We start from the raw sequence: 27,636 nt of genomic DNA, 5'->3' as shown, positions 1-27,636 counted from the left end.
CCAATTTGTTTTTACTTGCAAATAATAATAATAGCAACAATAATATTAATAATAAAGGCAGAAATCGATACCTGTGCAGGGAATTATTAAGAAAAACAAATCAGAAATAAATCTAGAAATTATAGGAACACAAAACATTAAATATTTTCCGTTAATAAAAAAGCAGAGGGATGTGCACGACCCCTGTTTTCCTTATCTTGAGGAAGGAAAAGTCCTGGTGGCATCCTGGGGGAGCAAATATCTTGAGAGCTGGAGGGTCCAGACTCCAAATTATTGTTTAATAATAAATAATTTATAATTGTTGCGTGCTAAAATTCACCGTGGGGCTGTGAGGCAGCGTCCCCTCTCTCTTTCCAGGGATTGTTCCGCTGTCCGGGCTGCCAGAAATCCTTTGGATTGTCGCGCTCGGGGCTCGGCTCTGGAGCAGCGGGAGCTTTCCCGGTGCCTCATCCCCCTCAGCTGCGGCTCCGGGCGCTGATGGCCGCGGGCAGAGCCGCGGGCAGAGCCGCGGGCAGAGCCGCGGGCAGGCGCTGGGCACCGCCGCGGTGGCACCGGGCGGCACCGCGGGGTACCCGCAGCCCGCCCCGGCAGCGCCGCCGCAGCAGGAGCGGGAGGAAAAGGGGCCTGGAGCCCCCCAGGGAGCCGGGAAGGGCCCGCAGCCCCGCGGGCAGGCTCTGCCGTCCCGCACCAGCAGCGGCACCGGCGCCGTGCGCGGCGGCAGCGCCGGGCCGCGCTCCTGCCGCTGCCGCTTGCTCTTGTAGCGCCGGTTCTGGAACCAGATCTTCACCTGCGTGGGGCTGAGCTGCAGCAGCCGCGCCAGCTGCTCCCTCTCGGGCCCCGACAGGTATTTCTGCCGCTGGAAGCGCCGCTCCAGCTCCAGCACCTGAGCCTGCGAGAACAGAACGCGCGGCTTGCGCGGCTGCCGGCGCGCCCGGCCGGGCTCCCCGCGCCGCTCCTCGGCCTCAAGGCTCGGGCCGAGCGGAGATTTCCCTGCGGCAGGGAGGAAAAGAAAGCGAAGTCAGACCCAAATCCAGCTCCGTCCCCAGCGAGAGGGAGGGATCAAACCGGGAGTGGCACCCTTGGGAATAGGATGGGGTAGGGCTGACAGTTCAGAAGGTAAAGGCTGGCACTTGACAAATTTAATACGAATTTTCCCGTGACATTTATTAAGAACTCAATAAAATTTCCCCCCTCCCTCTCTTTTTTCTCTTTTATTTTTTTTCTTTTTTTTCTTTTTTCTTTTTAATTAAGCTGTTACACGAATTCTGGATAAAATCTCCTTTCCCCCTTCCTCTGATGCTTTGGGGCTGCCACCGTTGTCTGAAGGACACAAAGAAAGGCGGACGCACAGCAGGTTTGAGTTTTCCAGACCCCAAATCCCCTTTTCCCACCATCCTGCTGTGGAACCCACACCTCCGGCAGGATCTGCCTCCAGCTCCGGGAAAGGAGAATCCCACCTTCCTCTGAATTTCGGCAAAACAAAAATCCCCGAAGGGGCTGGGAGTGGAGGAGGGAAAATCATTAAATCTGAGAGGAGTTGCGGGTTTGGGGGATTTGTGATTTGCTGGGAATTTGCGGCAGAGGAGCAGCCGGAATCAGGTCCAGCTCGGGCTGGGATACCTCGGCTGGGAATTCGGGAATTCCAGGGGGTTTTGGAAGGCTCTGGATGACGGGACAGAATCCCCCCGGGCTCCCCTCTCTCTCTCTCTCCCCCTCCCAGTCTGCCCAGCTCTGCCCCCGCTGCTTTCCCCGCTCCGCAGCCGCTGCGCGTGAGGGGAGCAGGAGCAGAGGAAATTTTGGGATTTTAGCTGCGGGGAGAAGCGGGACAGCTCCGATCCCGCCGGATCCTCCGCGCTCCCGGGCGTGTCCCGGCTCACGGAGCGCCACACGGGGGGACATCGAAGGCGGAGGGGATGGGTGACTTCGGGCAGGAAAAACCCCTCAAAATCCCAAACCCACCCCCAGCTCCATCCACCCGCGGACGGTCTCGTTCCCCGAGGGCAGCCGGAGCTGCGGGGATGCGCGGGGGATGCGCGGCGGCTCCGGGATGTCCGAAAAATGCCCCCCCAAAAAACCCCAAAACCAAATCGGGGGTAAAAAAAGAGGGAGATAAAGGGGAAAAGGGAGGAAAAAGGGGAACCACGGGGACTGGCGGGTGCGAGGAAGCAGCGCCGGGGAACGAGAGCGGCTCCGCGGGGTCCCCCCGGCGCTTCCTCCGCCCGTCTCCGCGGGTCCCGCGGGCACTTACGCGGCCGCGGCTCGTCCTGCCCGGCGGGGCTGCGGGCGGGGGCGGCGCGGAGCCCCCCGGGCCCCTCCAGGCTGAGGATGTCCCTCACCGAGAAGGGCGTGGGCAGCATCTCCGGGCGCTGCCGGCCCCGCTCCCGGCTCCGGCCCTGCACGAAGCGCCCCCGGCCCGGGGGGCCCCCGGGGGTCGGGGGGAGCGGGGGAAGGAGGGGAAGGAGAGGAAGGAGGGACAGGGCCGGGAGGGCTCTCCCTGCCGCCCGGGGGGCTCCGGCTCCCCATGCGCTGCCCCCGAGCCGCGGGGAAGGAGCAGCCCCTTCCCTGCGTGTTTCCAAAACAAGGGAAGCGGCAAGGAGCGGAGGGAGGGGGGCAGGGGGTGCCGGCTTTGGGCTGAGCCGCAATAAAACAAATCCAGTCCATTTGAGCTCCATTAAGGTCACATTAGCGAGCGGCTCCGCCAGATAAGCGCTGATAAGGAGGCAGACCACCAAGCTCCTGCGGGAGGGGAGGGGACGCTGGACGGGGACGTGGGACAGCTTCGGGCCCCAGTTCCCTCCCAGTTTGTCCCAGTTTGTCCCAGTTTGTCCTCAGCTGAGCGGGCAGAGCCTTCCCAGGGCATGGAGAGGGGTCAGGGTACCCCCATGAATTTGGGCAGCGGGGTGGGGTCCTGGTACCCCGCGGGACAGCGGGGGGGTCCTGGGGAGCCCCTCGGGCTGTGGGGTGATGTTCAGCCTTATCGGAGCCCAGGGAGCGGCGATTTCAATTAAAATTCCTGGCCGGGCTCGGGGCGGGTGTGCGCTGACAGCCCTGACAGGGCCGGGCTGGCCGGGGCCGGGCCGCTGCTCCGCCCGGCCACGGCGGCCCGGGAGGGCAGCTGCAAAAATAAACGGCCCCGAGCCGGCAAGGAAGCGAGGGGGGAAAATAAATACAGTGGCTCGGGGAGAAAAGCGCTCGGAGCCCCCACGGGTGGCTCCGAATTCCTGGGGAACCCCCGGGCTCCTTCCCAGCCCCTGGGGTTGGCTCCGGGCGCTTTCACAGCCACGGGACATCCCTGCTCGTGAGGTCTAATCTGAGCATTTCCCAGCCTTCCTGTGATGCCATGATTCCCATTTTTCAGTGTAAAGTGGGAGTTTTGGCTGGACACATCACGGGAATCACCGAGCTCACCTCCCCAGGCTTTCAGGCTCGGGGCTCAGCATCCCCTCAGCATCTCCTGAATCCCTTTGGTGGGGGCCCTGCTCGGTGATTTGTCTCTTACACTCTTCTCTGAGATGTCCTTTTAAAATCTTTTTCCTTGTTTTTTTTTTCCCTCAGTTTTTGAATATTTTTTTGCTTCTTTTTGCCTGTTTTTGCCGGTTTTTTTGCCTTTTTTAAAAACCATTTTTATGTTATTGCACTCGCATCCCACCCCTCAAATTTCCCAGTCCCACAGAAGAGCGAGGCTGCAGCTCCTTGGCCCAGCCCCGGCTCCTCAGGCTGCATCCTCGTCCCGTGCCAGCCCTCCCCGCAGTTTCCCTGCTCCAAAGGCTCCCCACAAAGCCGGGCCCGCGCCCCCAGCCCGTTCCCGGTGCCCGGGGGATCCCCGGCCCCGTCTGGCCGCCTCGTTTGGGGCTGCGAGCAAACAGGGTCATTTTACACCTCGGCCCGCGGCCGGCGCCAAGGTGAAATGCTTGGCTGGGATCGAGACGAGCAGGAAGGAATTGGGGGAAGTGGCTTTATCCGCCCCCGATGACTCCGGGATTAATGGGCGGGCGGGGTTTGGCGCTCGGGAGCCGCGGACAGACGAGGCACGGGCTGGGCTGAGGGATGGGAAATGGATTTTCACCCAGGATCGGTGTCCCGGGATGGCTTTGGGGCCCTGGGGCCGCCCCCATCCCTCGCTGTGTGCATCCCACAGGTCACATCCAGCCCTCCCTGGCTGGCAGGCGGCCTCTGCAGCTTCCAGAGGCTCGGGTGAGGCTCCTAAATCACCTCACAGGTGCTCCCCGGCCAAAACCTGCTGCTGAGCCTTCCCGGAGCCTTTTGGGGTTTTCCCAGCAGCACCCAGGAGGGATCAGACCCTTCTTAGGGGGCTCAGGCCCTTCCCAAGGGGCTCAGACCATTCCCAAGAACCATCCTGGAGGGATCAGACCCTTCCCAAGGAGCTCAGGCCCTTTCCAGGGGTCTCAGACCCTTCCCAAGTGCCATCCAGGAGGGATCAGAACATTCTCAGGGGTCTCAGGCCCTTCCCAAGTGCCATCCAGAAGGGATCAGACCCTTCTCAGGGGTCTCAGACCCTTCCCAAGTGCCATCCTGGGGGGACCAGACCCTTCTCAGGGGGACCAGACCCTTCCCAGTGGTCTCAGGCTCTTCCCAAGTGCTATTCTGGGCGGATCACACCCTTCTTAAGGAGTTCAGGCCATTCAGGGACCCTTCCCAAGGAGCTCAGACCCTTTCCAGACGGATCACACCCTTCTTAAGGAGTTCAGGCCATTCAGGGACCCTTCCCAAGGAGCTCAGGCCCTTTCCAGGGGTCTCAGGCCCTTCCCAAGTGCCATCCAGGAGGGATCAGAACATTCCCAAGGGGCTCAGGCCCTTCCCAAGTGCCATTTAGGTGGGATCAGACCCTTCTCAGGGGGACCAGACCCTTCCCAGTGGTCTCAGGCCCTTCCCAAGTGCTATTCTGGGGGGATCACAGCCTTCTTAAGGGGTTCAGGCCATTCAGGGACCCTTCCCAAGGGTACCAGACCCTTCCCAAGGGGGCCAGACCCCTCCCAAGTGCCATCCAGGAGGGCTCTGACCCTTCCCAAGGAGCTCAGGCCCTTCCCAGGGGGACCAGACCCTTCCCAAGTGCCATCCAGGAGGGATCAGAACATTCCCAGGGGTCTCAGGCCCTTCCCAGGTGCCATCCTGGGGGGACCAGACCCTTCCCAGGGGGACCAGACTCTTCCCAAGTGCCATCCAGGAGGGAACAGAACATTCCCAGGGGTCTCAGGCCCTTCCCAGGTGCCATCCTGGGGGGACCAGTCCCTTCCCAGGGGGACCAGACCCTTCCCAAGTGCTTCCCAAAGCTCTGGGCAGGGATGCTCCCGGGCATTCCTGGGCAGCAGCCTGGCGGATCCGTCCCCATCGCCGCCCATCCGCTCCCCCGGCGCGGGGTCGGTGCGGTCGCGGCTCCCCAGGGCCATCACCGCTCCTAACCAGGTTAGGTGGGACGGGCAGGAAGCGCTCCGGGGCGGGACGGGAGCGTTGCCATGGCAGCGGCACCATCCCGGTGTCGGATTTCGGGAGATATCGCCGGGATGCATCAGGAGCTGCGGCGGTGGAGGAGCATCCGAAGCCCTGGAAACTCGAACCCGCCTCTCAGGAGAGCCAACACCCCCCCAGCGCTTCGGTGCTGCCGGATTTGGGGTTTTAAGCGGTCAGGAGTGAGGGAATAATAGGAATATTGGCACTGGGAATATTAGGAATTAATGAATAAAGGGAGTAATGAGGTGGTGCACGGGGGATGTGAGCACAGAGCTGTGCATGGGCACCTCCGAGGGGTTTGGAGGTGCTCTGGAACAGCTGAAATCCAACTTGAAAGGGTTTTCTACATCCTCTGCTCCCTCCCAGCTGCTTTCTGTCCTTTTCCATCAGCAAAATGAAAGAAAAAGTGGAGAGGATGGGAGCGAGAAGGAACTGCAGGGGGACGAGGGGAGGAGATTCCCTCCCCAGGGCTTTCTAATAAACATCGCGTGGGAAAAGAAGAAAAACCCCAACATTTCAGAATCCATGGGATAAAAATATTAAACTTTAGTGCATTTTCGTGGAGAACCCTCTCTGTGCCTCTGGGGTGAAGCCACTCCCCTGCCCTGCTGGGTGTCAGGACATGAACCTGACATCTCCTGGGTCCATTTAATCTCTTTTTCCCCCAATTTTTCCATGTTCAGCTCTTCCCCAGTGCTCTCTATCACTGATCTGTTCGACTGGCTGTGATTCCCACTTTTTAACCTATTATCCCTGGATTTTTTAGGACTTGTTGGAATTGGGGGCATGAAGGGGACACAGGGGTTCTCAGCTGCTGCTCCTGCGATTTCTGCTCCCCGCAGAGATTTTTTTGGGATGGACTCAGAGCAGAGCCCTGGCTGGAATCGTGAGCCAGCAGTGCCCTCTGCTTGGCCAGCCGGGATCTGCAGCTTTGCTTCTCCTCCAAGCCCCCAGAACTGAGGGTTGGAAAGGTGGGAAAATCCCCGCTGTGCTCCTCCAGCCCCACATCGGGGCAGTGAGGGCAGCGGCGGCTGCGAGCGGGAATCGCTGATTTTTGGGGCTCTGCTGGGTCACGGGAGATAAAAACCAGCGGGGTTCAAAGCGCTCGGAGTGGGCTCGGAGTTATTTTTGAACGGGTTTTTTTCCGTGAAGCCTCGTGAACAATTCGGGTCGGGGCTGGTGGTGGGAGCGGGGTGAGGGAAGGAAGGGACGAGAGCTGCCGGAGGGGGAGCGGGGATGCTCCGGGGATGCTCCGAGGATGCTCCGGGGATGCTCCGGGGATGCTCCGGGGATACTCCGGGGATGCTCCGGGGATGCTCCGGGAATGCTCCGGGGATACTCCGGGGCTGCTCCGGGGATGCGGGGACACGGAGCCGTCGGTCAGCAGGTGGCACAAGAGGCGTGGGGAAAAAAAAACACCCAAAAACCAAAAAAACCTATCCCCAAAATGAAACAAAACAAAACAAAATAAACACCCCAAAACCCAAACAACAACAAAAAAAAACAAACCCAAAAAAACCCGGGATAAAACCCCTGCAGTGCTCCACCCCGCGGGTGGCAGGCGCGGGTCCCTTCCAGCCTCGCCCGCATCTCCTGGAAATTCCCGGTGGGATAGAAATTTGGAGCATCCCAAAGTCACTGAGGGAAAAGCACAGTTCTCCTCTTCCGAGGGTGGGGTGGGCCTGGGATGGAATGCCCAGTAAATTTCCCCATCCCTGGAAATGTCCCAGGCCAGGCTGGACAGGGCTTGGAGCCACTGGAACATTGGGGGGTGCCCCTGCCCATGGCAGGATGGCACAGGATGGACTCTCGGGTCCCTCCCAAGCCCAACCATTCCAGAATTCCACAATTCTGGGATTTCAAAGCCATGGCAAAAGTTCTGGGATTTGCATCCCGCTCTGGAACTCTGGCCACATCTGTTGGGTTTGGGTTTTGTTTTGCTTTTGGGTTTGGTTTTTTTTTTCTTTTTTTAATGGGAGATTTATTTAGATTGAGGAAAGAGCCCCTGGATTCCGGCCCGAAAATGTAACTGAAAATATCTGGATTAAATAAACTCCTAAACCCAGAATTGCTTCATTTCTGTCTCTCTGATGTCATCCCACGCTGAAATATCAGGCATGGCCCAGCTTAAATCCAACCCCAGAATTCCCAGGGCAGGGGAAATGCCTCAGGAATTGTGGGCTCTTTGAGCCTCTCCCACACTTCAAATCCATCACTGGGCTGGGAGCAACTTCCTGAGTAGGGATGAGAGACCTCGGAGAGTGCAGGAGGTCAGAAAAAAAAGGCAATTAGTGGAATTTAAATAAAAAATATGCAAGAATCCTGGTGAAAGCCACAGCTCCAAGGAAAAGCTGAGATTGGCCAAAGGCTGCCAAGAGGAAGATGCTCTTTAAAACCACAAGGTGGGGACTAGCGCATTTCTAGGGCTGGAAACTGCTTCATGAGGGCCAGAAATGAATCCCAAGGTTACGGATGCACAGAAATTTATGCCAAGATCAGGGATGGCTGGGAGAGCTGGAGCATCTCAAGACTTCCAAACCAGGACTGGGCCTACTGTCATAGGTGGAGGTGGATGACCCAAAAATTGACACTAAACTTAACCCTAACCCTAACCCTAACCCTAACCCTAACCCTAACCCTAACCCTAACCTTAACCCTAACCCTAAAACTTACCCCAACCCTAACCCTAACCCTGAACTTAACCCTAACACTAACCATAAAGCATGACCTTAAACCTAAACCTAACACTAAACCATGAACTTAACACTGACCTTAACCCTGATCCTAAACCCTAATCCTAAACCAAGAACTTAACCTGAAACTGCCCCTAAGCCTAAACCTAACCCTAGTGCATGACCTTAACTGTAAACCTAACCCTCACCCTAGACCATTACCTTAACCCTAACCCTAACCCTGACCCTAACCCTAAACCCTGACCCTAAACCATGACCCTAAGCCTAAGCCTAAACCTGAACCTAATCCATGACCCTAACCCGAACCCTTTTCCCTTTAAATACCCGTGACCACTTTGGTTTTTTAGGACATGAAGATTCCACCTGGAGCAGGAGAGGCTGGAGAGGGAAACAGGGATGCGCAGGAACCAGGGATCATCCTTTGGGGCCACAGTCCAGCTTATCCTGGACTTTCACTCAGCTTAAAAATCAAAATCAAAGAGGGAAAGTAGAAAAAAACTCCATCTGTGTGGAAATAATGCCATCCCCCCGTGAGCTCATACCGGTTTGACTGGTTTTTCCAACTGCTCCGGGAATAAAACTCCTGGGTCTCTCCCAGGTATTTTGTGCCTGAGGTTCTCCAGCCTCTCTGGCTGGATCGGGGGGGTCACAGAAAACCTCTCTGAAGTTCTTTCCAACACCGATTTTGGCTTTTTTGGGGAGGAAAAGCCTTTGGAAATCCAGCTTTGTGCACTGAGGAAGGGCTGGCTCCTTGGAAAAGGTGGAAATTTATTGGGAAAAGTGACTTTTTGGGAGTCTGGAAGCAGGGAATCCTCCCTCCGACCCACCCAGCAACACAGCAGGGATGGAGCTGGAGGATCTGGTCCTGTCCAACCCAACCCATTCCATGGCTCCGTGGTTTTCTGGGATTTCCAGCCCCATCATCCCATAGGCTGGAGGATCTGGAGGATCTGGTCCCGTCCAACCCAACCCAACCCAACCAAACCCAACCCAACCCAACCCATTCCATGGCTCTGTGGTTTTCAGGGATTCCCAACTCCATCATCCCATGGGTTGGAGGATCTGGAGGATCTGGTCCCGTCCAACCCAATCTATTCCATGGCTCCGTGGTTTTCAGAGATTCCCAACCCCATCATCCCATGGGTTGGAAGATCTGGTCCCATCCAACCCAACCCAACCCAACCCAGCCCAACCCAACCCAACCCAATCCATTCCATGGCTCCCTGGTTTTCAGGGATATCCAGCCCCACCATCCTATGGGTTGGAGCTGGAGGATCTGGTCCTTTCCATCCCAGCCCATTCCATGGCTCTGTGGTTTTCTGGGATTCCCAACTCCATCATCCCATGGGTTGAAGGATCTGAAGGATCTGGTCCTTTCCATCCCAACCCATTCCATGGCTCTGTGGTCTTCAGGGATTTCCAGCCCCATCATCCCCTCAGTCCCTCAGACTAATTTTTGGCTGCTGCTTTCTACTGAAATTGATAAAAATACGTCAAAATCTCGGGGACCCGAGAATTCCCTGACCAAATCTCCATCCCTCTGCATTTCTCCTGCCTTTTCCTCTGCTCCTCACCCATCCGAGCTCTCCTAGTGGGAATCACCTCTGGATCTGGGTGATTTGAGCTTTGATTTCTATTTTTAGCAACTCCATTTCTTTTATTTGTTTAACTCCTTCCGTATTCCCGCTCGGAATGGCTGAATCATGGCAGCAAAGACAATATCCTTCATTATTTCTGTGGGAGTTTTTGTTGTCCTTCATTATTTCTGTGGGAGTTTTTGTTGTCTTTCATTTCTGTGGGAGTGTTTTTCCCCTGCTTTTTCTTTTTCTCAGTTCCTGGGAGGCAGGAAGGGAAATCTGGTCCTGAATTTCATTCCCAGCCCTTTGGAAGTGTAGGGGATCCCACTCCTCCTTCCCTCCCCTCCCTCCCAAAGCTGGCAGGAAGGGTGAGGACTGGGAAAATCTCAGTTCGTTTTCCCTTTGTTTCGTCACAAAACTGCAAAAACCCTCACGGACAAGAAAAGAACATCCAGTCAATCCTTTGGATCCTGGCCAAATCAAATTCCCGGGGTTTTTTCCAGGGGAAAATCAAACAGGATTTTAATGCTTCCCGAGCTCTCCGTCACCACCGAGCCCAGATTTCCTTTTCCAGGACTCTTTTCTTCGTCATCAAGGTGAAATTTCCTTTTCCAGGACTTTTGTCTTAGTTAGCAAGCACAAATTTCATTTTCCAAGATGTTTTTCTTTGTCACCAAGCCAAAATGCCCTTTTCCAGGACTCTTCTTCATTATCAAGCAGAGATTTCCTTTTCTAGCACAATTTTCTTCATCACTGAGCCAGAATTTCCTTTCCCAGGATGATTTTCCTCCAGTTTTCCCACCACAGAGCCGAGGTCGATCCAACCCCTCTGCTCCTGCTCTTTTTTTGGGAATTCAGCTCCCTCCATTACCAGCACTGACCTAAATGTGTCCATTTTATTCCCAAGTATTAAAAATTTGTCAAAATTCTGGAATATTGTCAAGATTGGGAGCTCCAGGTAGAAGTGCCCAAGGGAATTTCCAGTGGTGCCAATAATGTCAATAATTATAATAATGGTATATTAGTATTCATTATCATTAATTATTTTATTGTAATACTTATTTTAGTCATCTTAATAATTTGATTAATTAATTTTATTAATAATGATGTAATGATAATAATAATAATAATTATAATGATAATAATGATAATGATTATTATAATGAAAATGTAAATGATTTTACACTACACTAATAGTGCAGAGGGTGGGGTGAGTTCAGCTTTAAGATCGTTCCAATCCAAACCTTTCCATGATTTCAGGGCAAGAAATCTTTTATTAATCCTCTTCTATTTCCAGTATTTATTCTTATACTGTCTTGTGATGAGAAAATGATTTTTTAAACTTCACATCAGCTTTTGGAGCAGAGTCGGAATTAAGATCCCACTTTGCTGATTATTAAATGTATTTTGATGTTGCAGTGGAAATCTGAGATTTCCTGACTGGATAAGATGTACATGGAAATCCAGAATCCAGGTGTTTTATTTCCCTGCAGGGTGTTGCAGCTGCGCTCATTAAAAAGTGCTTCTGCCTTAATTAGTAGGGTGAATAAAATGCAATTACCAAGCCAGGCCATAAAGAGCCAGAGAAGACAACAGGGCTCTGATGCTCAATCCAAGGAAAAAAATTATAAAATTTTATTTTATAAAAATAAAAGAAATTTATCCTGCTGCCATCAACAGCCCAGTAAAGAGTCGGACACCGAAATCCTTTAAATTTGACTTTTTTATTTCATTGCAGAAGAAAATCCAACGTAGGCCTCATTATGTTATGCATCTTTAATTATAAAAATAAGCAAAGAAAATAACTTGCCTCTCTCTCCTCGCTATGATATGTTTCAAATAACCTTTATATGAACACACGGAGCTTTACAAATGTCATGGAAACAATAAATAAGGACATATACCAGATATGCTCACTGTTTATTCCAGTACTCAGCAAAAAACCAAAACCCGAAACCCCCCCAAAACCCCCAAACTCTCTCCCTTTTCCCTTTTCTAGGTCTCTTTAAATTATAAATACAAATAATGCAAATTTATAATGGCACAAAAACGTCTAAAGTGCAAACAAACCACGAGACTCATGCAAACCTTCCCAGAGAAGCCCCTCCCCGCCCCAAGAGAAGAAAATCCTTTTGTGAGACCAAAAAAACGAAGCAGAGATGGACTCCAGGGTGAAATTGCTGGACTTGATCATGGGGGTCATTCCCCACCCTGAGGGATCTCTCACACCCAAATCCAAACATTTCCACCATCCCCAAGGGATGGGAAGAGCCCCCAAATCCCCTCTGCTGAGCAGGGAGAGCTGGGAGTGCCCAGCTGGGGTGAGGGGAGGGATGAGAGATCCCAAATTCCTCCCTGCTCCAGCACAGGGACAAAAGTGGCCTCAAAGCAGCTCAGAAATGGGGAATTGGCTCTTTGGGACACGCATGGCACGGGGAGAGTTCCCTGGGGTACCAGGGGATGATTCCCTGGGCACCACAGCAAACCCCACCAGGGGGAATCACCTCCCCGCTCCTCTTCCCACCCATATTCCGAGACAAAGTTGGAATCATTGCTGCAAAGGGAAATTTCATTACGGCACCCCAAAAAAGATGGGAATTGGGAGGCCCCAAATCTGCTTCAGGCGCCTTTTTGGGGTTGCAGAGAAGTGGGTGGGTGGAGAAGCCACTTTCCATGAGGAATGTCCCTGCCCAGGTGTCCTTGGAAAGCTCCTGGGAGCTTTGGGATCCCACAGTGGGAGCTCTGGAGCACCAGCAGAGCCTCCCAGGTGGGGTTGGACACTGCCCCGAGGCAGGGAAAGACTTTTTGTGACCAATTCCCAAATAAAAGCACGGACTGGATGCACAAACCCTGGTGGAATTCCCTGGCTCCCAACAACCGCGGGCTGGGAAGTCAGGGATGCGCTCCTGGGATCGATTCCTAAATATAATCCCAATTTTAGGGTTGGGATATTCCAGAAGCTGTTGGTTTTCACCTCTCAGAACTTCTTTGTGTCGGCCTCTCAAGCCCTGCCTGATTCAGGAAGCAGCAGCTTTGCATGTCCCTTGCCCTGCACGGCTCCATTTGGAGTATCCCAAAAAAATTACAACTTCCGACCCTCTGATGTCAGCAATAATTTTTTGCTGCTTCCAATTCTCTGCCAGCACTTCTGGGCTACATTTCATGCCACTGCATCTGGTTTCGATATTTTAGCAGCAAGTTCTGGTTTAAAGGCTTTGTGGTTTCCCAAACAACACAAAAAACCCAAAATTATATTGCTTCAGGTTTCCCTAAGAAAAAGAGATCCCTCCTTTAACAGCTCTCCAACACTCTGAGGCAGAGTCCCCCACTCTGCAGGGACTCCAAGGCATGGATTTGGGATTGGCCTGGTGGATCCCACACCACAAAGGGCATTTTTGGGCTCACCGGGGCCTGGCCGTGGTGGGGAGCAGCTTTGGGGTCTCCAGCTCTGCTCCTCTTCCCAGAGCCCGCTGAGGTGGAGGAGGAGGATGGAGGAAAGGCAGCTCCCAGAGCATTCATTGCGCCCTCAGCTTTCCTGCTGGAGCTTGAGGGAATGATGGATTTTCCCTGCCTCTCCCCAGAAATCCTGCCGGGAGTTTTGCCCTGTGAGATTCCCAAAGGATCTGACAATTCCGGAATTCCCAGCAGCTCTGCCCTGGGTCTAAGTGCTTTTCCTGGCAGCCCTGCGGGGACAGCACTGACCAGCCTGAACTTGGGTTTTTATGGATTTTGCCTCCATTTTAGCTGTTCCTGGTCCTGCGATTCCCACCCTAAACCTTTCCCCTCTGCCTTTCTGAAAAGGCCACAGAGTGGAATGCGAACTCCTGACAGAGGTGCTGCTTCCAGGGAAAAGAAAGCAATAATAATAATAATAATAATAATAATAATAATAATAATGAAAGAGCTGACTTACAAAACTCAGTTTAGGCAATAAAGTTATTGTGTTCTGCTCCTTTGAAGCAGACTCTGGTGGAGTTTATGTACAGTACAGACAGATTTTAGCACTATTTATACCACAGTTAGAGCAAGGCCTTTAATACTCTAATCTTAAGACAGGCTTTGTTTCTGTTAGGCTTGGTTTAAAGCTTCAGGCAGTTAAATACAGTACAGAGATGTGAGCTTTGAAACACAACGCACGATTATGGGACCTCCTGACCAGCTCCAGCCGCATGGTAGAACACGTCCCTCTCCTGCTTTTGGGGTTTGTGGGGTGGTTTGAACTCATTTTGCACCGTGGTGCCAGGTCCTGGTGACTAAACCATGCAGGGAGTTTTGTAAATCCCGACTTAAACGTGTTCACAGCGCTCTGCTGGAAGGAAGGATTGGGACCGAGGGTGACACTACAGGACCAGGAAGGTGACATCCATGCTCGTCCATGGCCAGCACAGATTCATGACATGAATTCCACGGATGTTTTTAGGATGTGAGAGAGTTTTTAGTGCATCTTTTGTCACCTGCAGGAGAGGACGGGCTCCTCCCCTCGGTGCCGAATCTCCAGGCCTGGGTGGTGTCAGCACAACAGTTTGGGACAAAACTCAGCCTCCAAACGTTGGGAGTTTGGTGCCTGAAGGCCTGGCCACTGTAGGGATCTACTTGTGACTAAGATTTTTAGGGATAACAGATTTTTTGTGGGGAAGAGAAGAGACAGAGCGGTCTGGCTGGCGGGAAAGCCGCGACACCGAACACAGACCCATGCAGAAGTGCCGTTGGAGAGGAACAGAAAAGATGAACTAACTAAACGAGCCCTAAGGAACTAAACCCAGCTCCTGGGGGTTGAAACACCTACAGTCCACTGGCTTTGGGTGCAGCACTCCTAGAGCAGAGCCCTCAGCTTTGGTCGTGCTCGGCCTGCCCGCCGCGGTCAGGCGCGCTCGGCGGAGCCGCGCTTGGCGTGGGCGGGCGTGGAGCCCTCACCTCGCAGGTTCCTGAGGAGCAGCTTCAGCTTCTGGGGCTCCGAGAGGCGCCGGCGCAGGAGCTCGGCGCGGGGGTGGCCCTGGGCGCAGTGGTCGCTCTGCAGCAGGTGGAACAGGCTGGCCATGTTGGGCCCCAGCTTCTCCATCAGGCTCTCCTTGATGGTGCTCACCGTGTCCTCGTCGCACTCCAGCAGGCTCCTCACCAGCTTGTTGTAATACCTGCAGCAGAGGGAGCTCGTTAGGCCATGGTGTCACTCCGCCAGGTGACAACACCGCGGGAATCAGGATTTTTAACTCAGCCAGAGCGTGTTGGGAATTGATTTCTGATGGTGTTGTGGCTGAATTTTTAAGGTTGGGAAAGGCCTCCCAAGGCCAAGTCCAACCTTGTTGTCACTGCACCCAAACCCCCTGTGTGCTGTGCGCCTGGCACAGGGAAGGAACACCATGGCCAAAATTCTGATTTAATTGCCCTAAAGCAGCAGCTGCCCCAGCTCTGGGAGGTGAGGGGTGAGCACAGGGGGTTTGGAGTGATCCTGGTGGATTGGGAAGGTAAAAACGAGGAGCTGAGAGATTAGGGATGGGTTAAAGGGTGTGATTTACTCTCTGTTAAACAACCGAGTTCCTGGAGCTTTGGGAAGGAAAATAATTGGTGTTGGCAACAACAGATCCTGCCAGGATCCCAGCCTGGCCTGGCAGAGCCATGACTGATCCATCGCTGTGGCACCATTCCCTCTTGTCCCTCTTGTCCCTCTTGTCCCTCTTTCCCTGCACAGTCCTTACAAGGCCCAGAAGGGGGAGAAGCCCAGTCCAAGCCTGGCAGATCCCTGATTCCCTGGGGACAGATCCTTAGGACACACAATCTGTGGTCACTTCCAGCCCACACAGAACCCCAAGCTTCCCCTGCCTCCTCTCCAGCTGCATCTTCCCCTCCCAGCAGCCCTGGGCACAAATTCCTTGTCCAAGGAGCAGCCAGGAGTGGTGGCAGCTCCCTGAGAGAGAGAGAAGCCAGATAAGTTTTCCCAGAGTTGGCCTGGGAAGCTCTGGGGAGCTGGAGATAAACAATGATAGCCAATTATTAAAAACAACCTGCAGGTGTTTTTCTAATATCTGTTTTCTTGTTATTCTCATAAGATTGTTTATAAATTGGTGCTTGTTAATTAGCTGATGGTGTTTTAATTAAAGGACCAATCAGGTCCACCTGCAGTGAACTGGGGTATAAAAAGCAATGGATTCTCAATAAATTGAATTAGCTTTCTGTGGATGCCTGGGAGTCCAGGTCACTTTTTGCATGCTGACAGCCAGGAAGGGGCGCTGCTCTGCATTCCCAGCCCTGCTGAGAATTCCTCCAAGGAATGCTCCTCCTCAGCCCCAGGAGCAGGGCTGGGAGAGCACCTGGCACCTCCCTGTGCCAGGGAACATCTTCCCAGGGAGACAAAGTTGGGAAAAAGGGCAGCAGTCCCACACTGGCTGGGATTTCTGCCTGAAAGGACGTCGGGGAGCTTATTTTAAGCACTTTAAGGTCACGGTGACATTTTTCCACAGGAGCAGAGAGGAGAACAACCTGCAGGTGGAGGAGGGGAAGGAAGAGGGAAATGAGAGTTCCCATTCAAAACCCTTTCCCAACTCTCAGCCGCGGCCTTTGGAGCAGCCAGGGGAGGTCAGGTGAGGTCAGAGTCTGAGCTGCACAAAAGGACCAGGCTCGCTCTGAGCCCGGCTCAGCAGGGCTGGGAGCGAGCTCTGAAGTGGAGACAAGCAAAGCCGAGCCAGCCACACACCCAGCTTAAATCAGGGCCAGACCAGCCCTGAGGATTCCACGCTGGGACACCTTCCCAGAGCTGGGCTGTGAGCAGAGATTTTCCTCCCCTGCTGCTCCTGCCTGAGATGAAATGCAGGAAGATGCAATGACCTTTAAGGACTTCCCAAGTGGCACATTCTGATCCTGTGGGCCAGGGGCTGGGAAAGCAGGATGCTCGGGGAGCCCTCGAGCTGGGAAATCCTGCTGCTTTTGTTCCTCAACGTGTCACAATATCCTCTGCCTCGGGCTGGGGGAGGACATCCCTGTGCCTCGGGAGAGGCTCCGGGGCTTGGTCCTCTCAGAGGAGCACGGCCAGCGCTGTCCAATGTCCCCATGTCCCCCTCCGAGGGCTGCTGAGCTCCACAATCCACCAGTTTCACCTGAGCCTCCACAGAGCTGCCTGCTCCTCTCCCAGGCCTCCAGAAAACCCCTTTCGAAGGCTCCAATTTCCCCCACAAATTTGCCTGGGGGAAAGACACGCAGGTTCCATTTTTACTCCACCCCAGTATCATTTTGCCTTCCCGATTTTGCCTTTTTCTGGCTAGACAAGAAAGAATATCTCCATCTACAAGAGAGTTTTCCGTAATAGGAAATGGATCTCCACGATCCTTGTGGATCCCTTGTGGGTCCCTTCCAGCTCTAGATATTCTGGGATTCTCTGAATCAATTTATGCTGGTTGATGAAACATAAAATGTATTTATCACCTGCACACCTGTCCTGGGACAGGTCTGGAGGTTTGGGATGCTCCTGGATCCAGCCAAGGCCACCCCAGAGGAGCTGAAGCCTTGGCCATGGCCAGGCCCAGACCCAGTCCTCTGGTTGCACTCCAGTCCCAGAGTTATTTACTCCAACCGCTCCAGAAGGTCCCTTTTATCCCAGTCACAAGACTCAGCACTGATTGTTCCAGGACTGGGAGCAAGAAATCCCTGCCCCTGCAGCGTGACTGCGCAGACTGCAGCAGCCCTGAAGCCTCCCTGTGTCCCCTGTCCTTGGAGGACGGGGACAGGGCAGCCCTGGCAGGGAAGGTGCCAGGAGCAGCGTGACCACCCCGTCCCTGCAGGGGCAGGAGACCAGGAGACAGCCCCGGGCTGTGCCCAGGGATGAGGAACACAGGGCTGGCACAGGGGGGTTGTGCAGGGTCAGGTGTGCTGGCTCCTTTCCTTTGTCCTGGGCTTTGCAGCAGTGTGTGACCCGGAGGACAAGGATTCATTTCCCAGGTGCCATGAGCCCCAGGAAGGGCATGGCTGCAGTCTGGAGAAGGGAATGGTGGCAATGCATGGAGAAGGCCAGGCTGGACAGGGCTTGGAGCAATCCGGGACAGGGGAAAGCGTTCCTGTCCTTGGGATGAGAGGGGGTGTAAGGTCCCTCCCCACCCAAACCATCCCACAAGTCTCTGAGCAGCTCTGAAATGCTCAATGTGCCAGACATGCCAAATTAATCAACCTGTTTGGGATCCTTGACCATTACAGTGCACTGAAACAACAAAAATTAACATTTAAACAAACTCCAGGCTTTGGAGTAAGGATAATTTTATGACTCTCCTCTGGAAATGCTTTTAAATGTATTTCCCAAAAGGAGAAATAAATATATTTCCCAAAAAGGGAAATAAATGTATTTGCCCAGAAATGGGAATATGTGTATTTCCCAAAATGGAAAACAGGTGTGTTTTCCTAAAAAGGGAAAGAAATGGTTTTGCCCAGAGAGGGAAATAAATGTATTTCCCAAAAAGGGAAATAAATGTATTTTCCCAAAAAGGGAATATGTATCTTTCCCAAAATGGAAAACAAGTGTGTTTTCCCAAAAAGGGAAATAAAGTGGTTGCCCAGAAAGGGAAATATATGTATTTCCCAAAATGAAAAACAAGTATATTTTCCCAAAAAGGGAAATAAATTAATTTCCCCAGAAAGGGAAATAACTGTATTTCCCAAAAAGAGCAGGGAGAATGCTGCTGAAGCTGGGCAGGGTCTGAGGAGGCCGCGAGCTTTCCTGGGCTGAGATGTTCCAGGAGCTGCAGGCGTTCCTCACCTCGTCCCCCTCCTTCCCGCCTCCGCCGTCCCCCTCCCGTGTCCCAGAGGGCCCCGTACCGGTTGGAGAAGTGGTTTGGGAGCTGCACCACCTCGGTGATGGCCTCGGGGTTGCGGCGGGCGATGCCGCACATGTCCAGCTTGCTGTAGCACTCCTCCTGCACCTCGGAGATCATCCTCTGGAAGGTGGAGCACCTGCGGATGGCCAGGAACACCTTGGACGTCACCCCGTTGGCGATGCACTTCAGGCTCTCCTTCACGAAGGCTTTTCCCTGCAAACGGGAGGAAAAGCTCCTTCAGCTGAACTCCAGGGAATCCAAAGGAAGGAATGGTATTTGCAGGGCCCCCACACGAAGGAAGGAATAATGAATCTGACTCCGTGTTCTCAGAAGGCTGATTTCTTATTTTATGATACTATATTATATTAAAGAATACTAAACTATACTAAAGAATACAGAAAGGTTACTTAGAGAATGCTAAAAAGATAATAATGAAACTCGTGACTCTCTCCAGAGTCTGACACAGCTTGGCCCTGACTGGCCAAAGAGTGAAAACACTCACACCAAACCCATGAAACAATCACCTGTGGGTAAACAATCCCCAACCACATTCCAAAGGAGCAAAACACGGGAGAAGCAAATGAGATAAAATTGTTTTCCTTTTTCTCTGAGGCTTCTCAGCTTCCCAGGAGAAAAATCCTCAGTGAAGGGATTTTTTAGAAAATATGAATGTGACAGAGTAGTGTTATGGATATCCACCAGGCCTGGTGTGCTAATTACCCTCCTGCAATTACAAACAGGCAGGGAATGGGACTTGAATGCTCCCAGTTACTGCAGAGCTGTCAGTCTCAGCAGCTGGGATGCTCTGAACTCCCATTCCCAAAGGATTTAGGCAGTGGCAATCTTCAGCCTGGAAGTGCCAGGACCAGAGATGGAGCAACTCTGCCCCACAGACTGATTTAACATCAATTTAATGCCAGCAGTTTAACACTTCTGGTTCAGACCCCAAGAGCCTTTACCAGATTTTAAATCTGTCCTTGGGAGGAGCACGGGGAGCAAGGGGCTGTGTGAATTTTGGGAGGAAAGCACAGAGGGGAAGGGATTTTGGCAGAGCACAGCCCTCCAATATTATCCCGTTTATTCTCCCCGCAGCCCCAGTCTGGCCGTGCATTCCCAGACCCAAACACTTCCAAGTCAAAGCCCAGCCCTGTGCCAGGTCACACAGTCAGGAGATTTATTTTGTTAGAAGAACATTTATATTTCCTCCTGGAGAGGAAACCTTGCTCTCCACCCCACAGAACCCTCCGTGCCAAGTCCTCACACGGAGCAGGGAGCTGGTGGAAAAAGAGCCCTGGAGGATGCGCTCGGAGCCAAAAATGGGGGCTGAGAGGAGCAGCAGGAAGAGCTGCAGGGAGGGGAGGGTTAATCCTGCCCAAAGCACAGCTTAAATTAAGTCAGGCATTGAGCAGAACACTCAGCACGTGCTTTAGAACCCGCAGGACTTGTCAGGGGCATGAAAAGGCGGCTCCCATTTATTCGCGGCCGGGTTTTATTTTCGGCCGGGTTTTATTCTTGGCTGGGTTTGTTTCTGGCCGGGTTTGATTCACTCTGGGCCACGTTTGATTCCCGGCTGGGTTTGTTCCCGTGCCCCTCGTGCCCGGGCCGTACCTGAGTGTCGAATTTAGCCGCGCTGTAGAGGAAGGACTTGCAGATGTCGTACATCCCGTCCGTGTCGCACGTGGAGTTCTCCAGGCAGGCGAAGGCGCCGCAGCCCACCTGGAGGGCACTGTTCAGGCACCGAACCACCTCGGCTGTGGGACAGACACACGGCAACGTCAGCACACGGAGAGAGAGCCCAGCTCACAGCCAAATCCTGCCTGGCACCGCGGCGAGGCTCAGACCCTCTCTGATGCCCCAAAATCTGCCTGGGAGAGCTGCTCCTGGAGAAGAGAAGGCTCCAGGGAGACCCCAGAGCCCCTTCTGGTGCAGAAAAGCAGATTATGAAAAAGTGGGAGTGCAGCTTTTCATATGCACACTGCTAGAACAGCTGGGGTTGGTTTTAAGCTAAAAGATGAGAGATTTAGGTCAGATACTGGGGAGAAAATCCTTACTTGGAGGGCAGTGAGACCCTGGTACAGGGTGCCCTGAGGGACTGGGGATTCCTCATCCCTGGAAGTGTCCCAGGCCGGGTTGGAGCACCCTGGGGTTGTGGAAGGTGTCCCTGCCCATGGCAGGGGATAGGATGAGCTTTAAGGTCCCTTTCCAACCCAAACCATTCCAGGATTCCATAGTTCTGTAATTCCATGATTCTACAATTCCATGACTCTGTAATTCCATTATTCTACAATTCCAGAATTCTACAATTCTCTGAAGACACAATCAGCACCCCAAGGAACAGAAATTCCAGCTACCAAACCCCTCAAGGGTCACACACGGATTAAAATGTGCAGCACCTCACGGTCCTTGCTGAGATGGGACCCAAGTGTCCATCCCAGCCCAATTCTCTCTTCAGGCATTTACATCTTTATCCCAACTCCCTCTAGAGAAGGAGCAGGGATGAGGATGGGCCCGTGGAAAGCTCTGGGGGCTGAGGTCTCTTCCTTAGGGAGCAGCCTTGGGTCACAAAACCGCTGGAAAATGAGATGGAAGTGTTGGCAAATGCCAACAAGTTGGCAGGAAATGGCTTATTGGGAGGTATTTGTGCTTTTCTAAAATGCCTGAATTACCTAGAAAGAAGATTTTAGCTCGAGAGTCAATTCTCAGCACCCAAAAGGACTCGATCCAGCAAAAAAACCTGCCCTGGGAGCTGTCAGGTGTAGCCAAAAAAGGTCATTTTTGCTGGAGACTCGGGAGGGGAAGGGAAATTTGGGCAGAGAAAGTTCAGGTAATGCAGCTGCGGGGATAATTAAACCCCGGAGGCAGCGGCGCGGCTGAGCACGAGGGTATCCATGTCATCCCGGCTTTCTCAGAGCAGATCCAGTGCATTTTAACAATGAATCAGCAGAATTGCCACATGATTGCCCTGAAATTAGCCGGGATTAACCTTTCCGGGCGAGCCGAACATCTGTCCCCTCCCGCGCCCGGGCAAGGCACGTTCACTGCCTTTGCAGCTCATGTTACCAGACATTCTTGGGGAAGAAATGCGAAGCCAGGGTCCCCCACAGCCCTGAGGTGTGGGAAAAGTGAGTTTTTACCGGGAGAGAGCGCACCTTATTAAATCTAAGTTGCATCCTAAAGAGAATCTTTATAACCGGGATTTTTCCCGAAAAAAAAAAAAAAGAAGAAATAATATAAAAAATTTTCCAATTAACCCCCGGTCGTTCCGCGCTCTTGCTGACGTGCCTGAAGGGAGGAATATTTGGTAATTCATCCCCTCCCCGGTTCATAACCTCCCGCAGCACGAGCCAGCCCCATAATTAGCTTTCCACAGGTTCCAATTAGAACTTCGCTCGCAGCAGACTCCGGGTGCGCGGAGCTCGGGCTGTTTTAGGCACGGTGCGAGAGGGAGACCCCACGTTTCTATAGCAACCAAATACAAAAGCAAATGGAGCAAACACCCCGCTCCAACGCCGCAGAGCCTTGCGGATCTAAAATAAGGCAGCTGTTAATGAGCTCCGAAGCGGAGCGTTAATATCTTTGCAGCACAGTAGAAGGCGGATTTTTAATTCCCATTGTTCCAGACAATGTCTCCAAGTTATCTAAGCAGCAAAGTCCGCACATCCAGGGCTCACTCGCCAAAGCAAAATTATTATTTTTTTTTTCTCCATTGTGGAAGCAAGTTTGGAAAATGTCACCAATGTATTTTTACAGTGGCAGCTGCCCGATAGCGATCAGTTGGGGACAATCGCAGCGAGCAGGGGACAGTTTCTAGGTTACTGCATTCTTCCAAGTGGCGGCTGCCCCTCTTTGAACAGACAGATGTTCCCAGAACAATGGGGCAGTCCCAGCGCCGCGGATTTCATCAACTTCCTAAAAAGCAAGGGTTTAACACCAGAGCAGCGCTGCGTCGGGGAAGGGAGAGGGAAACATGCAAGCAGGGAAATCAAAATGATGAAAAGTGCACGGAACTCCTTGGGGAGCTGCGGGAGGAGGGGAGAGCCTGGATCGCATCCTCGCAGCGCTTCCCTGCCCCGGCTCCTACAGGAGATTCCTGCTCCAGCTCTGCACCAGCAGCTCCTGCCAGCCCTGCAAGGAACATTTGTGCTGCCAGCCGGTAAGTTTGTAAGGGAAAAAAAAAATAAAAGGAAAAAAATGAAAAAGAAGAAGAAAAATCAGCAGCAGAGAAATCTGAGACAGTTTAAGGCACCGGGGCTGCGGCTCCGAGCCCTGCTCGCTGGCGTTACCTGAGTTCTGGGCTGCCACCCGCGCTTTCCTGGGGCTCACAGAGTCATTCTGCTCAGCTTCGTAGGATGCGGATGCACTGATCAGCAGCAGCAGGAGAAAACCAGACTTTAGGAGCATTCTTTGACAAGTTTCCGCTAAGTGTGGGGTTGGGTAGGGTTTCTTTTTTTTTTTTTTTTTTTTTTGGGTGGTTTATTTTTTTTTTTTTTTTTTTTTGGATGTGTGCGCCTCTCCTCTTCCACTCCGGCTTGAGCAAAGACGTGGAGCTGGATACGCGCTCGCAGGAGGGAGGGAAGGAAGGAAGGAGGGAGGGAGGATCCTGGCGAGCCCGGGATGAGCGCAGGGATGTGCGGAGGATCCGGGTGGCCCCTCTGGCTGCTGCTCGCTGGGGGACCGGGAGCTGCGAGGGTTTTATAGCCGCCCTTATCGGTCCCCCCCGGGCTGCGGAGCCAATCGGTGGCGCTGGGCAGAGCCAGGGGAGGACTGGACTCATTCAAGCCCCGCAAAACTGCAACTTCACAGGAAGAATATTTTCCAGCCCATTAAAAGTACCTGCCAAAGAACAATGAGCGAAAAGTTCATCCTTGGAGGAGCGGTGGGAAAGGGAGGGGATGGGGGAGGCGGGGAGGGTTCCTATGGATCGTGGAGCTCGAGGAAATAACAGCGCCATCCTAAAGCGCCCCCACCCCAAAAGAAAATCACCTGCCCTGTAGGGAAAGCTGCTCCCATCCGTCCGGGAGCGACCCCGGGCTGGGGGCGGCTGGGGAGGGGGAAGGGGCGGCTTTGAGGGCTCGGGGATGGGGGTGGGGAGGGGCTGGCAGGGATCCCTCGCTCCTGCCCCGGCTCTCACCTTTCCCTGCGCTGCCTCCCGCCCCAGCACGTGCGAGCCCCGCGCTCGCCCCTGCGCTCACGTAGGCACATGCAAATAAATCCCTCCCTGCCCCAGACCTGCCTGCCGCTCCTCAGCTCCCCCACCTGCGCCATTCCCCCCGGAAAATCACCTCGCCAAACCCCTTCTTGCGCCCCAAACCCCAATTTTTATGGGCTTTTTTCGCGGTTTTCGTCGCCCCCCTCCTCCCCCCTCCCTGCTCCAAACTCAATCCTGTTTTTCAGATTTCATAACGGGAGGAGGCACCCTAATGCCTGATTCAATCTCGGTTCTAATGGGCACGTAATGAGGCTTAACACGCTGCAGGATTGATTATCCCCGATCCCAGAGACAATTTAAAGCTCTGCGTGTTTCAGGGATGAAAGTGCAGCAGGGCTCTTAAACCTTAGAGCCGAAAGGAAATTGGGAAAGGTGAGTGCAAAAAGATTTCCAGATAAAAAGTTACAAGTTCCTGCAGCTTAGAATAAACCCAAGGATTTAGAGATCGGCTCTGGCTGATCTGAGCTGAGATTAATTGGATCATGAGCACGTTTGGGGCTCACTCAGCCACCCCCAGGACCTTTTCTGGGAGGGGAAGGACTCTGAACTGTGTGGTGCCAGGCAAGGAAATCCAGCTTGGATAGACCCATGGATCCATCCAGGTACAGATTCCCATTTGACGAGCCAATCCCACCAATCCCATTCAATGGAGGTGCAAAATTCTCCATTTTGGGGCAGTTATTCGGGTTTATGGCAGCTGAATTGAAAATAAGGAAGAATTTAAAGAGAAGCAGGAGGAGGCTCTTTCCGTGGGGCTCCAGAAGCTGTGCCCGCTGCTTTACCCCATCCCTGCCTTTTTGTCCCTGGGAAAACGGGATCCCTCTGGCTCCTGCCCATCCCTGTCTCCCAGCTCTCCAGGAAGGCTCTGCCAGCCCAGCTCGGGCAGCGCTGCCCCATTCCCGGTGCTGTCGGCTCCCTTTGGAACGGGAACAGCGGCGAGGCTGTGCTGCTGCCCGGGGGTCACAGGAACAGCTGTGCCAGATGTTCCGAGCACGCGCCAAAAGCCCTGAAACAGGAGGGTTTCGGGTTTCGGCTCCGGTTTGGGACACCGAGCCAAATTCATTAAATAAAGAAAAAAAAAATATCAAGAAAAAGAAGCAGCAGCCCCACAAAGCGTTGTGGTTTCTCCACTTCAGAGCCCCGGTCCAGTTTGGAAGCGAGAATAATCCCAGAGGGATTGATCCTGATTAAATCAAAAGTAACTCTGGCAGCCACTTCAACGGGGCTGACTCACAGTGGGACTTATCCTTAAGAAGTCTGAGCAAATCCTGTTCAGATTTATGTTTTGTTTTTGTTTTTTGGTTTTTTTTTACCCAGATTTCAATAAAATCTCAAAGCTCCTGAACATCCACTCCTCTCACCACCATCCCCAGGCTCTCTTTCATTTTCCACACGATTGGGTTGCAAACTCCCAGCTCGATCCCTCCACCCCAAGGTGAACATCCCCACGTGGCTTTTTTGGGCTTTTTTTGCTTTTTGAGGCTGCAGACCCTGCAGGTTGGCCTGGCCCTCCACAGGAGCACGTCTGCATCCAGGGGAGCCCAAGTGTGGGGAGGAATGAAGCCAAGAGGACCCTGAGATTATTCCAGCACATCTTCTGTCCTTTCTCCTACTATTTTCCCAGGGATTTGCTCCTTTAGGGCCGTGTTTGATATTTGTACCTGCTGCCTGTTTAATTACCAGCAGCAGGAGCAGAAGGGAGTGAGGCTCAGCTTGGTGTCACGGGCATGGTGACCCCGTGAGCGGTGCTGGATCAGGACACGAACATTAAAACACCAGGGGACAAATAGTAAAACACAAATATTAAAATCCCACACTATGGAGGCTGCAAAAAGACCCTGTGGAGGCAGAACTTTGATTATTTTGCTTTAAAAAGTGGGGGGATGATTTCAGGAGTGAGGGACCCGCACTGAGCCACTGCCAAATTTGGCAGGGGACTTGTAAAAGCAAATTTCCACCTAAGACCTCGGAGTCCTGCACTACCAGAGCACATTTGCATTTTTTATTTTGCATATTGAAGGCAACAAGGGCTCAAAATTCCCTGGAAACTTCCACTCTGCCCTCGCTGTGGGATTTCCGAGGAGTTTGGTGGCAGAGGAGCTTGGCTTCAATCCTGTACCAGGTTTTGAAGGAAAAAAGGAACAGCCAGCGATGGAACCACTGCCCCAAAATCAGTGGTTGGCTCATTCAAGGGCCATGCTCTTCAAATTGTTCTTAGAAAGTTTCAGGATACAAGAACACCCATTATGGGATAAGGTTTTCCCTAAAAACCTTCCTTCCTCCCTATCTCAGGTGACAGCTGCTTTGCAGCCTAGGGATCTCATTAAAAAAACCAAAAACCAAAATAAAAAGTTTCCCTATTTGTTCCTAAGAGCTTGGCACAACCCGCTGGAAGATTTTCCCCGTGGCTTCCCTTCGAGGTGAAACGCTGGAGGGTTTCTTTTCCTGGCTGATGCGTGGAAAGAGAAAAAAGAAAGGCACTGTTAGCCCTGGGAGAATCACCCCCTTCTTTCCATTCCCATTCAGCAGACCCTATTAAATTTCACAGCCCGGCCTTTTGTGCCACTGTTCCTCTATTCCCAAGGTGTTAAGATTTTTATCCAACCTCCTTAAAAAAAAAAAAAAAAAAAAAAAAAAAAAAAAAAAAAAAAAAAAATCGAGGGGGACTAGAAAAGAAACGAGGAAAAAGAGAAAGGGGGACATAAAGTCAGTGACCCCCCCTCCCCCGGCTTTCTGCTCAGCTGCTCCCGGCTGGGAACCGCTGCGAGGGCGGCCCCCCTTCCCTCCCATTGTGTAACTGGATCCCTTCCCACCTTCATCCCCCTTTTCCCAGCCGGGACCCCTCCGCTCCCCGCGCTCCGGAGGGACGTGAGCAACTGCACCGCGCCGGGAGCGAGAGCGCTGCGCTGCGCGCCCGGCACGTCCTGCCCGCGCCCGCCCTGCTCCTTCCCAACAAACCAGCGCTCCCTAATCCTTCCCTTCCCAACAAATCAGCCTTCCCTGCTCCTTCCCAATAAACCAGTGTGCCCTGATCCTTCCCTTCCCAACAAACCAGCATTCTCTGATCCTTCCCAAGAACCAGCATTCCCTGATCCTCTGGATGCTGCTGCGTTCTCAGGAGCTCCCGGCAGGATGGAGCCTGGCTGCAGCATTCCCTTCCCTTCCCTTCCCTTCCCTTCCCTTCCCTTCCCTTCCCTTCCCTTCCCTTCCCTTCCCAGACCCTCGCTGGGGACACCGCGAGGATCCGGGCTGTCACGGGGTGCTTCTGCCGGGAGGATCACCCCATTCCACCCCTTTCCACCCGCCCGGGTTGCTCCAAGTCCCCTCCAGGCTTCCAAGGGATGGGGAATCCACAACTCCTCCGGGCTGGCGTGAAGCGGGACCCGTGTCCAGCGGGGCGAGCCCATTCCTGCTCGTTGTGATTTTGAGGTGTTCCCAGTCCCCCGGGAAGCACTCCAGGATTTTCAGGGATCAAACCCGGCTGTGTGGCGGCCTTGGCCCCCGGCCAGCCGCCCTCGCAGCCCGCCGGACCAGCTCCCCGGCAGGTGCACATTAAGCCCGACCGCAGGATTCCATCCCCTCCTCCCTCCCCGCCATGGCTCCGGCGCGTCCCCGCACGCTGCCGGGATGCGATTCCCCATCCCGGGGCTGGGAGCCGGCAGCAGCTGCAATTACCCCGGCAGGAGAACAGCAAAGTAAGGGAGAGGCCGAGCAGAACCTTTTAATTTGCTTAGCCCAGGTGAACAACCCCGGCTGCGCCGGGGCAGGGGTGTCAGAACTTGTTCCAAAAGGCAGGATGCAATTTTGGAGTTACCTGGGAGTCTGCCCCGACAGAGCCACTTGGATCTGGCTACAGGCTCCATAAACCTGGCAAAAAAACCGCTGCAAATCTGATT

The 27,636-nt window shown here is 53.3% G+C and overlaps 2 protein-coding genes across 2 annotated transcripts; both read right to left on the bottom strand.

Annotated features, from left to right (window-relative positions):
• Positions 1–185: 185 nt before the first annotated feature.
• Positions 186–2,357, bottom strand: NKX2-6 (NK2 homeobox 6). The gene is made up of 2 exons (XM_039698384.1): positions 2,255–2,357; positions 186–996 (listed from the first exon to the last, which is right to left on the bottom strand). Exons 1-2 carry the CDS (start codon positions 2,355–2,357, stop codon positions 293–295), a joined length of 807 nt encoding a protein of 268 aa, XP_039554318.1. The 3' UTR covers positions 186–292.
• A 9,087-nt stretch (positions 2,358–11,444) lies between these two features.
• On the bottom strand, positions 11,445–23,357 carry STC1 (stanniocalcin 1). Its single transcript, XM_039698398.1, has 4 exons — positions 22,815–23,357; positions 20,140–20,282; positions 18,533–18,744; positions 11,445–14,871 (listed from the first exon to the last, which is right to left on the bottom strand). The coding sequence occupies exons 1-4, from the start codon at positions 22,930–22,932 to the stop codon at positions 14,601–14,603; spliced, it is 744 nt and encodes a 247-aa protein (XP_039554332.1). The 5' UTR covers positions 22,933–23,357; the 3' UTR covers positions 11,445–14,600.
• Positions 23,358–27,636: the final 4,279 nt, after the last annotated feature.

This window comes from Passer montanus, unplaced genomic scaffold (assembly GCF_014805655.1).
Source record: "Passer montanus isolate IOZ18808 unplaced genomic scaffold, ASM1480565v1 scaffold123, whole genome shotgun sequence".
Classification (NCBI taxonomy): Eukaryota; Metazoa; Chordata; class Aves; order Passeriformes; family Passeridae; genus Passer; species Passer montanus.
The sequence above is the reverse complement of the archived record's forward strand: the minus strand, read 5'-3'. Positions and strand labels throughout refer to the sequence as shown.

Bases quoted from the DNA above. Each gene is read 5' to 3' on its own strand.
- NKX2-6 (XM_039698384.1), bottom strand. From the start codon at position 2,357: ATGCTGCCCACGCCCTTCTCGGTGAGGGACATCCTCAGCCTGGAGGGG. The intron at 997-2,254 runs GGCCGCGTAAGT...TTTTCCTCCCTG, and splicing joins CGCCGGGCAGGACGAGCCGC to CCGCAGGGAAATCTCCGCTC.
- STC1 (XM_039698398.1), bottom strand. From the start codon at position 22,932: ATGCTCCTAAAGTCTGGTTTTCTCCTGCTGCTGCTGATCAGTGCATCC. The intron at 20,283-22,814 runs GTAACGCCAGCG...TCTGTCCCACAG, and splicing joins GGTGGCAGCCCAGAACTCAG to CCGAGGTGGTTCGGTGCCTG. The intron at 18,745-20,139 runs GTACGGCCCGGG...TCCCGTTTGCAG, and splicing joins CGGCTAAATTCGACACTCAG to GGAAAAGCCTTCGTGAAGGA.